Below are 12,580 nucleotides of genomic sequence, written 5' to 3' on the forward strand. Positions count from 1 at the left end.
CCCGCCCTCGCAGGAAGACACTGGGGGCGTGTCCTGTATCTTAGTGGGCGTGGTCTAAAAAGTGGGCGTGGCCTTCTCTCAGAGCGGCGGCCACTAATGCAGTTATTCTTTGTTACCTCAGCTCAATCGGTACTTGTATTTCTTTGAAAATTCACTTTTGCGATCTCAAACATGCATAATAGCCATTAGCTTAGTCTGACACTATAAAAGCTGTCAGTTAATAGGGAAGTTTAGCACGATCAGAAACCCTTCTTTCCACAAGAAGAAAAAGGAATAAATAACTACAAAGTTCCAACTCTATACTTCCGTAACAATATGAAGAAGCAGCGAAAATCCCCTCCACCAAGAGAGGGAGAAGAAAAAATTCCAGAAACATCAATGGGGGATACTCACATCTACGACCTCTCAGATAAACAATTCAGAGAGGAGATCTGTAGGAGAGTCGACCTACTCCAAGCAACCATGGAACAGACATCCAATTAAGGGAGGAGATGAATGAAGCACTGGAACGGTCCACCAAGAAAATACAGGAAGAAATAAGAACAGGAATCTCAAACCTACGAACGGAAGTCACACAAATAAAGGAATCGGTAGACGAATTAAAAATCTCACTAGATGCCCTCAACAGTAGAATGACTACAGCTGAAGACAGAATCAGCGACTTGGAAGATGAGCTGCAGAAAGCTTATAGACAACAACAAATCATGGCCAAAGACCTCAAAATGGCTATAGAGCGAATCAGAGCCCTGGGGGATGACTTCAAAAGAAACAACATAAGAATCATTGGAGTACCAGAACCACAGGGAAGTAACCCCAATGAAAAAAACACAGTCAAAGACATCATTGCTAAGAAATTCCCAGAGCTGGAGAAGGCAGGCATCCAGATCCAAGGAGTCCAAAGAGTACCAGCAAAAAGAGACCCGAATAAAAAGACTCCAAGGCATATCATAGTCAGAATGACGGATGCTATGGATAGAGACACAATTCTGCAAGCAGCGAGGTCAAAGAAGGAAATCACATACAAAGGAGCACCCCTCCGATTTACAGCAGACCTGTCAGAGGAAACCCTCTGAGCTCGAAGACAATGGTGGGACATAGTGAAAAGACTCAACGAAATGAATGCCTCACCAAGAATACTTTATCCGGCTAAACTCTCACTCAAACTCGAAGGAACCATACACTACTTCTCGGATAAACAACAGCTCAGGTACTTCATAGACTCAAAACCAAACTTGAAAGAAGGTCTAAAGGGGCTACTGTAAGACAAGGTGGAGCCACATAAAAACAACAAATACCACAGAAATATGACACAAAATCCTATCACAATAATCTCTCTCAATGTCAATGGCCTAAATGCACCCATCAAGAGACACAGAGTGGCAAAATGGATCCAGAAATTAAACCCAACATTCTGCTGCCTGCAAGAAACACACCTGAACAAACAGAGTAAACATAGACTCAAAGTCAAAGGATGGAAAACAATCCTGCAAGCAAACAACCCCCTTAAAAAAGCTGGAGTGGCCATCCTAATATCCGACAACATAGATTTCAGGTTGAAAAAGATTAGAAGGGACAGCGAAGGTCATTTTCTGTTTATCAAGGGATATGTACAACAGGAAGAAATCACACTCTTAAACATATATGCACCTAATGAGTGACCAGCTAAATATTTAAAACAACTCCTAGCAGAATTCAAAGAGGACATCACTAACAGCACAATAGTAGTTGGAGACTTCAATATGGCCTTATCGCCTCTAGATAGATCGACAAGAACAAAACTCAACAAGGAAACACTGACTCTGAAAGAAGAAATTGAAGAGAGAGGCCTAATAGACCTATACAGGGCCTTACACCCCCAAAAGAAAGAATACACATTCTTTTCCAGTGCACACGGAACATTTTCTAAAATAGACCATGTACTGGGCCCCAGAACATATCTCAATAGAATCGGAAAAATAGAAATTGTATCAACCATCTTTTCAGACCACGATGCGCTGAAGATAGAAGCTAACCACTCACTGACACGGAGAATCAAGTCAAACACTTGGAAATTAAACAATTCAATGTTGAACAATGAGTGGGTCAGGAAGGAAATCAAGGAAGAAATCAAAAAATACTTAGAAACAAATGAGAATGAAGACACGAGCTGCCAAAACCTATGGGACGCAGCTAAAGCCGTGTTAAGGGGAAAATTTATAGCTCTGCAAGCATTCCTCAGGAAGGAAGAAAGGGCCCACATAGACAGCCTGACTTCACAATTCAAGACCTTAGAAAAGGACCAGAAAAAGGAACCCAAACCAGATCGAAGGAAAGAAATAATAAAAATTAGAGCAGAAATTAATGACATGGAAACCAAAAAGACAATCCGAAAGATCAATGAAACAAAGAGCTGGTTCTTCGAGAAAATAAACAAGATTGATAAACCGCTAGCAAGACTCACAAAGAAAGAAAGAGAAAGAACCCTAATTAATCGAATCAGAAATGAAAAGGGGGGCATCATTAACAGAAACCAGTGAGATTCAAAAGATCATTAGAGACTACTTCGAAAGTCTATATGCCACAAAACAGGAGAACCTAAAAGAAATGGATGGATTCCTTGATTCCTACAATCTCCCAAGACTGAACAAAGAAGACTTGGAATACCTGAATAGACCCATCAATGTTAAGGAAATTGAAACTGTGATCAAAAACCTCCCCAAAAACAAAAGCCCAGGCCCAGATGGTTTCACTGGCGAATTCTTCCAAACATTTAAGGAAGACCTGCTGCCTGTTTTCCTCAAACTTTTCCAGGAAATTGAAAAAACAGGAACTCTCCCAAACAGTTTCTATGAAGCACACATCTCCCTAATACCAAAAGCAAACAAAGACACCACTAAGAAAGAAAATTACAGACCAATATCCCTGATGAACACCGATGCGAAGATCCTCAACAAAATACTGGCAAATAGGATCCAACAACTCATCAAACAGATCATACATCACGACCAAGTGGGATTCATCCCGGGGATGCAAGGATGGTTTAACATTCGGAAATCAATCAACATAATCCACCATATCAATAAAAGCAAAAATAAAAACCATATGATCATATCAATAGATGCAGAGAAAGCATTTGACAAGATCCAACATCCTTTCATGATGAAAACCCTCGCCAAAATGGGGTTTGGAGGAACTTTCCTCAAGATAGTTGAAGCCATCTATCACAAGCCTACGGCAAGCATTATTCTCAATGGGGAAAAACTAAGGGCCTTTCCTCTGAGATCAGGCACAAGACAAGGATGCCCACTCTCACCACTCCTCTTCAATATAGTACTGGAAGTACTTGCGATAGCTATTAGACAAGAAAAAGAGATTAAGGGCATCCAAATTGGAAAGGAATAAATCAAACTCTCACTATTTGCAGATGATATGATACTATATCTAGAGAAGCCTAAAACCTCTACTAAGAAACTCTTAGAAACAATAGACTTATACAGTAAAGTTGCAGGCTACAAAATCAATACCCAAAAATCCATGGCCTTCATATATGCAAACAATGAGGCAGAGGAAAGGGACATGAAAAAAGCAATCCCATTCACAATCATGCCCCAGAAAATCAAGTACCTCGGAATCAGCTTAACCAAGAAAGTAAAAGACCTCTACAAAGAAAACTACAAAACGCTACTCCATGAAGTCAAAGAGGACATGAGGAAATGGAAACATATACCCTGCTCGTGGATAGGGAGAATCAATGTTGTCAAAATGGCAATACTCCCCAAAGCATTATACAGATTCAACGCGATCCCTATAAGGATACCCATGACATCCTTCAAAGAAATGGATCAAGCAATCCTAAAATTCATATGGAATAACAAACATCCAAGGATAGCTAAAACAATTCTTGGGAAAAAGACGATGGGAGGCATCACCCTCCCCAACCTCAAACTTTACTACAAAGCAGTAACAATTAAAACAGCATGGTACTGGAACAAAGGCAGAGCCGTAGCCCAATGGAACAGGGTGGAATATCCTTACACACAACCCCAAATGTATGATCATCTAATCTTTGATAAGGGAGCAAGAGATGTGAAGTGGAGCAAGGAAAGCCTCTTTAACAAATGGTGCTGGCACAACTGGACAACCACATGCAAAAAAATGGGCGTAGACCTTGACCTGACACCATGCACAAAAGTCAGATCAAAATGGATTAAAGACCTCAACATTAGACCACACACCATAAGGTACACTGAAGACAAGGTCGGCAAAACTCTCCACGATATTGAAGATAAAGGTATCTTCAAAGGTGACATAGAACTAAGCAATCTAGTAAAAACAGAGATCAACAAATGGGACTACATTAAACTAAAAAGCTTCTGCACCGCAAGAGATACAGTGACCAGAATCCAAAGACTATCCACAGAATGGGAAAGGATATTTACACAATACCCATCAGATAAGGGGTTGATATCAATGGTATATAAAGCACTGGTTGAACTCTACAAGAAGAAAACATCCAACCCCATCAAAAAATGGGGCGAAGAAATGAACAGAAACTTTACCAAGGAAGAAATACGAATGGCCAAAAGGCACATGAAAAAGTGCTCTACATCACTAATCATCAGAGAGATGCAGATCAAAACTACCACAAGATACCACCTCACACCACAGAGACTAGCGCACATCCAAAAGAACAAAAGCAACCGCTGTTGGAGAGGATGTGGGGAGAAAGGGACCCTTCTACACTGCTGGTGGCAATGCCGACTGGTTCAGCCCTTCTGGAAAACAATATGGACGATTCTCAAAAAATTAGAAATTGAGCTCCCATTTGACCCAGCAATACCACTGCTGGGAATATATCCCAGAGAGGCAAAAAAGTATAATCAAAATGGCATCTGCACAAGTATGTTCATCGCAGCACTGTTTACAATAGCCAGAATCTGGAAAAAACCCGAATGCCCCAGAACGGATGACTGGTTGAGGAAACCTTGGTACATCTATACAATGGAATACTATGCAGCTGTTAGAAAAAATGAGGTCACGAATTTTTTATTTAAGTGGATCGGCATGAAAAGTTTCATGCTAAGTGAAATGAGTCAGAAAGAGAGAGACAGACATAGAAAGATTGCACTCATCTATGGCATATAGAATAACAGAGTGGGAGACTAACACCCAAGAATAGTAGAAACAACTACCAGGAGGTTGTTTTATCAATGTAAATGATCTATGTAATTTCCAGATGTTTTATCTATGTAAATGATCACTCACACTCAGGTCTTGGACCTCAACCCACTCAGGTGTTCTGTCAGTGTGCTAGTAGCTCTGCAGTGACCAGCCATCATCTTCCGCCATCCTTACCCGCAGGCTATGGTTGCCCCCGTCTCTCTGTCTCTCTGCTGAGAGGCCTGGGGAGGACGGGAGGGGGCTCTGCCGCCTAAGGCAGACACACTGCTGCATCACACAGCCCGCACAATTTCATGAACTCACATCTGAAATCCCTGGGTGAGCTCGATCTGCCAGTCTTTTGGTTAACAGCCTTCTGAAAGCAGGGAGAGGAGGAAGGGAGGGGGCTCTGCCGCCAAACAAAGATGCAGATGCAGGAACTCACACTGGGGTAACAACAAGCTTTGTTACTGGGCACCCCCAGCAGAGCTCAGGGCTTACTCCTAGAGCTACGCTCAGGATCTGTGCCCACGATACTCAGAGGGCCATCCAGGTGCTGTGGATCAAAATGCCTCAATTCCTGGACCCCTATTCTACCACTTTTGTTACAACATCATTAAAAACAAAAGTAATCCTCCCCTGTAAGTTTTCCTCTGAATAATACTCACATATTTTAATTTTGGACAGTTTCTTTTGAGTTTCCCTTTCTGCCCCGAGCAGAGCCCTGGCAGATGAAGACCTTCAGAACCCAGGCACAGCATGCTCAAGGCCACTCTCCACACGTTCGGACGAGCCTCACACATGAAGGAATCAGCAGAGGAACCCAGGTGTGTGGGACCTGAGGCTGAGATCTTCAAGCCCGCTCAGATTGGGACTGGGCCTATTCCACCCGTTTTCCAGTAGCTAGGTGGTCACACCCAGAAACGCTCCCAGAGCCGTGAAATTCCACCAATGGCCAAAATTCAGAAACTTTAGGGGGCTGGACTGATAGCACAGCGGGTAGGGCGTTTGTCTTGCACGCAGCCGACCCGGGTTCGATTCCCAGCATCCCATATGGTCTCCTGAGCACTGCCAAGGGTGATTCCTGATTCCTGAGTATAAAGCCAGGAGTAACCCCTGTGCATCGCCGGGTGTGACCCAAAAAGCAAAAAAAAAAAAAAAAAAAAAAAAAAAAGATTCAGAAACTTTAAAACCAAGTTCCCAGAAGCTTGCGGCTGGGTTGTCATCTAATAGCCTAGTTCTCCTTCTTGGAGAACTTGGCAAGCTACCGAGTTACTGGCAAGCTACTGGCAAGTATCCTGCCCACAGGGGGAGAGCCTAGCAAGCTCCCCATAGTGTATTCATATGCCAAATTGCCAGCATATCCCAATATGCCAACAATGATGGGTCTCATTCTCCTGACCCTGAAAGAGCCTCCAATGCGGCATTATTGGGAAAGCACGAGTAAACAGATGCTGCTAAAATCTCAGGACGAACAGAGACGTTACTGAGACCGCTCGAGAAAATCGACAATCAACGGGATGACAGTGAGACAGTAATAGAGTGATAAAGTGATACAGTTTCTTACCTGCTGCTAGAGACACACAACACTGCTCCTTCTCTTTTGTGATCTCATTCAGTCTGTACGGGACGTCCACAAGTGAAGGGGAAAGCTGTGGCATCGAGGGGAACTTTCCCACCCCGCACATCTGGACAGAGCCCAGTGCAAGGTGCTTCACAAAGGTAGAACCGTTCTGAACAAAACTGCAACAGAAGCAACAGCATTTAAAATATTACCAGCATGAAGAAAAACTGCAGCATTTATTTCAAAAAAACTTTTGTTGTGGTCAGAAGATGTAACTTGGGATATACCGTTATCAGATTCCAATACAGTCATGTTCAAGGCACACTGTTATAATAAGCAGGTTTCTAAACCTTATTAAGTATATAGTTAAAATTTCATAACCACTGATTAAAAATATTTTAGAAGTGGCATTTTACTTAGTTTCTTTTCTTCAAATAGACTGTACAAATGTGTGATAGTATTATTGTAAGTTGAAAAAATTTCAATTTAGACAGATTTCAGAGTAGCTTTAATTTCACTCAATATTCTAGCAGGTTTTAAGCCTAAGGCATGTTATAAAATAAATGACAAGTTCATGTTTTGTTCTTTCTGCCCAAATTAAGTCCAAATCAATTTAGTACATCCAGATCTGGTACATCCAGATCTCTAGTTTCATTTTAGGGAAATTCATTTTTAAAGATAACTTTTACTCATGATGATGAAATATTTTTCTCTTAATGAACAATTATAAAAATTACATATGTATATCCTAAATATTATACACATTAATATAAGTCAATAAAATATATCACTGTATCACTATTGTCCCGTTGCTCATCGATTTGCTTGAGTGAGCACCAGTAATGTCTCCATTGTGAGACTTGCTGTTACTGTTTTTGGCATATCGAATGTGCCACGGGGAGCTTGCCAGGCTCTGCCGTGCGGGTGAGATACTCTCAGTAGCTTGCCAGGCTCTCCGAGAGGGGCAGAGGAATTGAACCTGGGTTGGCTGAGTGCAAGGCAAACGCCCTACCTGCTGTGCTATCACTCCAAAGTAATTAAAATTTTTCATCAGCATAGTTTTCATTGGCAGAGAGTCTCTTGCCCGCATGCCTGGCTCCTGGGGCCCCTTGGAGGGGATGGGCTCCAGCTTCCCTCCCCGCCTTGAGCAGAGCTCTCAGTGGCTGAAGACCACTGGAACTTAGCCACAGCCATGCTCAAGGCCCCTCTCCACACTTCAGACAAGCCTCATGCATGAAGGTACCGGCAGAGGAACCCAGGTGTATGTAATCCCATTAACAGCCAACATCCAAAGACTTAAAAGCAAGCTCCAGAAGCACGTGGCTGCTTGGATCTCATTCCCCTGACCCTGAAAGAGCCTCCAATGCAGCATCATTGGGAAGGCTGAGTGGAGAGAGCTTTCTAAAATCTCAGGGATAGGATGAATGGAGAGGTTACTGAGCCCGCTCGAGAAATTGACAATCAATGGGATTTCATGATTCGTGACTCATGATAGTTTTCATTAATTGTAGAACAGAATCCAGTAACTAAGCTCTAAAAAGATATGTTCCAGATCCAAGACAGTTACTTTGCTGTCCATTTTCAAACCTTTTCAGTAATCTGAATCTATGACAAAACCTCATGTATTGGTCTTCAAAGGGTGTATAACCTGACTTTGCATATGGTTTCTGCAAAAAATGCCTATTCATCCCAGCAATGTTGGTCATACCTTGACATCTGCTTCCATGCTATATCCAGAAGAGTGGTGTATGCACCGATTAATATAGCATCGAAGTAACATGGGATAAGGTAACGTGGGATCTGCTTCAGGTAGAAGAACATAGCCTGCAACCATTTACCAACCTGTTACAAAGATAATTTCAAAAGTTAATTTGGTGTGTTTACAGGCAAGGTGCATTATGAGGCAAATCCAAATAAGCAACAATACCATGTAGCAATCTATTAACCAGATTTCCATTTATTAGAATTAAAAGATAAGGGAGGAAAATGTTCCATGTTAGAAAAGACTGCAAATACTACACGTAACTCAGTTCTTACTGTATCCTTGTTCTTTTGTATTAAAGTATAATTTTTTTTCTTACTTCAGCAATAGCTCCTGGTCGTGTGAGGAGTCGGCCACTGACATAGTCGATCATCCAGTCTCCAGATCTCAAATTATCACAAAAGGGATGGCCCAAATCATTCTTTGGTCTTATGTCTGCCAGTACAGACATTAATCCTGAAAGTTAAGAAAGATACTGAGTTATGTTATTGGTAGAGACAATTTATTCCCTTGGCCTGGGCTACTGCTAGTCTACTGACGTGGGCTAAACAGACACTGGGGCTTCCTACAAAGGCTCACATGATCCTCAGTGGGTAGCACTTCCCACGAATGAGCCATTGTATTTAGGTCAACGGAGAGTAGGAGCGACCACCATAAAAGCTAGGCAGAACTTTCCAGGATTCCGCCCTGTGAGACTGGCCTTACTCCTTTGGACATTCATGTCACAATAATCAAAGGGAACAAATGTTTTCCCTGCCCAAGTGATACTTGTCTTTAACATTCCGACAATATTCTCATAGAATTACAGAAGTGTTTTGCAAGCAAGAGCATCTATGGAGGGGGTGTCCTGGGGGGGGCAGGCCAAGTCCCTGTTCTGCTGAAGTCCTGGCAGCTGCACCCACCCTCACACCCACAGATGACAGCACGCCAATGGCCCAATTCCACTAATTCACAATTAATCTCTGCAGATAAGTCAAACCACAAAAATTTCAGGTACACCAGTTTTTAGGCTGAAATTTTGGGGGTTTCCTTGGAGTGGGGGCTGACAGCCTCCATTTCCCCAGCTTCTGGGAGCCCCAGAATCCCCCACAGCTCACAGCTGCAGCCGTGGGGCTCATCTACCCAGTTCTACAGATGCTGGAATTCCTGGTGTGTGCGATTCATACGACACCTCCAAATTCCACAACACTGACACACCAGTCGGAACACACCAAATAAGATGGCACAGAAGCCAACTAAGCTCAATGAGCAAAAACAATAATACAGAAGGCTCAACTAGCAACAAAGAGCTTAGTAAACCATCACAATCACCTAATGCCCCCATGGTGAGATTTAACAATTTTCACAAAGTTTCCTTTACTAAAAATTTATTTTTATTTTAATGATTCCATTAGCATTTTGTTATATCAAGCAATATAAACAAAATTTTTGTGCCTGTTAAAAAAGGAACATCTATGAAGAAAATATGAGTAAAGTTAACTTTAAAAGAATGTTTGAGGGGCTGGAGCGAGAGCACAGCGGGTAGGGTGTTTGCCTCGCACGTGGCTGACCCGGGTTCGATTCCCAGCATCTCACATAGTCCCCCGAGCACCGCCAGGAGTGATTCCTGAGTGTAGAGCCAGGAGTTAACCCCTGTGCATCGCCGGGTGTGACCCAAAAAGAAAAAAAAAAAGAATGTTTGAAATATGACAGGAAATATTGGGACCCAAGCAGTTTAAAAGTGAGGCATATAGGTATATCCTCAACAAATATTCAAGTAGAAGTATTAGGACTCCTATGCTTATGCAGCAGATCCTACTGCTCTGATGGAAAATGAGATTTGTTATTACTCAACAAATAATCCCCAACTTTCAGATGCTTCTGGTGGGCTAAGCCGAGGCTCCGCGGTAAGCACATGCTTTCCATCTGAGAGGCCCGGATTTAATTTCCTGCTGAAAAGAGAATTACACTGGCTCCACTGGCTTCATTCTACTTCAGTCCAATCTAATCTGACTTAATAAAATAAAGTAAATAAATAAAAATAAATAGAAATAAATAAAAAGCGTATTTTAATAAACCTGGACAGTGCAGTGCGGGAGTGGTGACGCCAGTGGCGGAGACACTTTGCCTGCGCGAGGTCAGTGCAACTCGGTGGGTCAGTGCAACGCAGGGGGTCTAGTTCTAAAGTCCTTTTTTTTTTTTGTGAGGCAAGATAGTTTTGATTGTTTACTTAGAAAGATGTGAGGGGAGGGAATGAGAGAAGAGCGAGCTCCAGGGAGAACACAGGCTTCTGCAGAGGGGAAGCAGGCGAGCAGAGACCCGGGGGTGAGCAAACACAGGCACAGTCAAGGGAGGGGAGCGAGCCCTAAGTCTAACTCTCAATCAATATTCACAAAAGTGTTATGCTAATCACTCACCAAGGTCTACTTCAAAGGCCAAGATGTATAATATTCATTCATTTACCCAAGATAGATAAAGTTTGGAGGATATCACAAAGAAATTACTGTGGAAAGTGACAGTTAAGAAAGGCTTGAGGAAGATGCAGTACTAAACAGGCCCTTAAAGATGAAGTAGAGATGCCCAAACTCGCTGACTCTTAAGAAAATTCTCCTTTTAAGAAAAAAATTAGGAGCTGGACCGACAGCACAGCGGGTAGGGCGTTTGCCTTGCACGCGGCTGACCCGGGTTTGATTCCCAGCATCCCATATGGTCCCCTGAGCACCACTAGGAGTAATTCCTGAGTGCAGAGCCAGGAGTAACCCCTGTGCATCGCCAGGTGTGACCCAAAAAGAAAAAAAAACTATTCAGCCCTCCTCTGGAATCTCCTTTCTGTACTTGAGAGGACACGAAGCGCCGCCCATCCGCACTGCTCCAGGCTTCTGCGTCACCCCAGCTCAGTCCAGCGCAGCCGCAGGGGCCAGGGTGGGTTTCCCACTTTGGGAAAAACTGGGCTCCATGGACAGAGAAATCACATGGAGTTGAGCAGGAGGCGTGCTGCATAGGAACTGCACGAACCGACGGTACAAGCGCAGTTTACCGGATTCCCCAGACTAAAGCTAAGGCCGCGCTACAGGGAGCTGTGGGGAGGGCGCCGTCTGCTCTGAAACAGGACTGGATCCCGGCAGCCCCCGCATCACAGTCCCCGGAGCCGCACTGGGGACAGCACCCAAGCACAGAGCCAGGCAACACCCAAGCCCACAGCAGAACATCACAAACAGGGGAAAAGACAAGAAAATACCCTCAGGTATAATTCTTATATCCCATTTACAACTACTCCATGTAATATTTTACTCCAAAGTCTCTTCACAGCACTGAAGACCCCAGTTAAATGAGAAAAGGAAGATCGTTAATAAACTACTCCAATTTGTGAATAAAATGATCTCATTTTATAATTCTGTGGATTACTTGGTACTATCCACCTGGAGCGATAGCACAGTGGGTAGGGCGTTTGCCTTACACATGGCCGACCTGGGTTCGATTCCTCTGTCCCTCTCAGAGAGCCTGGCAAGCTACTGAGAGTATCCCACCTGCACGGCAGAGCCTGGCAAACTCCCCGTGGCGTATTTGATATGCCAAAAACAGTAACAGCAAGTCTCACAATGGAGACATTACTGGTGCCCGCTCGAGCAAACTGATGAACAATGGGACGATAGTGCTCCAGTGCTCCACCTGTTACAGAGGCAGACACTGGGGCACAGCCTGGGACAGACACATGCCAGAGCTCCACCTAGAGCCCCCTGCAGCCACCCTCATTCCCAAAGCCCTGCTCCCTCCTGCCTTCCTCCACAGCCAGCACTGCAGGTCACCACAGAGGAAAACAAGGTTGTGGGTGACTCTAGGACGCTTCCCAGCCCCCACTCCCGCCCCCAGCGCCGCCTGCCGGGCCTGGACTGCACCTCTCCCTATCCCAGGGTACCCCATGTGGATTTCCTTTCCATTCTAAAATGACAGAAAAAACTCCAGACCATCACCAAGTAAAATAAAATAGAAGTCTATAGTTCCATTTCTATAAAGAAAACAACAGATGACCCTAAAAAAACCCCAGAAAGCTTCATGATACTTGTATTTTCCTACCTTGGAGACCTGCATATTTAAGTGATGACCAATTGGGTATGTTATAGCAGCCTCCTCCATCT

The 12,580-nt window shown here is 43.6% G+C and overlaps 1 protein-coding gene across 1 annotated transcript in view; it reads right to left on the reverse strand.

The window, feature by feature from the left end:
* The window catches only part of AGL (amylo-alpha-1, 6-glucosidase, 4-alpha-glucanotransferase), an 83,837-nt gene that overhangs the window by 23,018 nt on the left and 48,239 nt on the right, over positions 1-12,580 (reverse strand). The window contains exons 21-24 of the mRNA XM_055145505.1: positions 12,519-12,580; positions 8,785-8,921; positions 8,412-8,545; positions 6,707-6,882 (exon numbers count right to left, since the gene is read on the reverse strand). The exon at positions 12,519-12,580 is cut by the window's right edge and continues 69 nt beyond it. Coding sequence (XP_055001480.1) covers positions 6,707-6,882; positions 8,412-8,545; positions 8,785-8,921; positions 12,519-12,580 — 509 coding nt within the window. The remainder of the gene's footprint in view (positions 1-6,706; positions 6,883-8,411; positions 8,546-8,784; positions 8,922-12,518) is intronic.

The sequence above is a fragment of the Sorex araneus genome, chromosome 8 (assembly GCF_027595985.1).
Source record: "Sorex araneus isolate mSorAra2 chromosome 8, mSorAra2.pri, whole genome shotgun sequence".
NCBI lineage: Eukaryota > Metazoa > Chordata > Mammalia > Eulipotyphla > Soricidae > Sorex > Sorex araneus.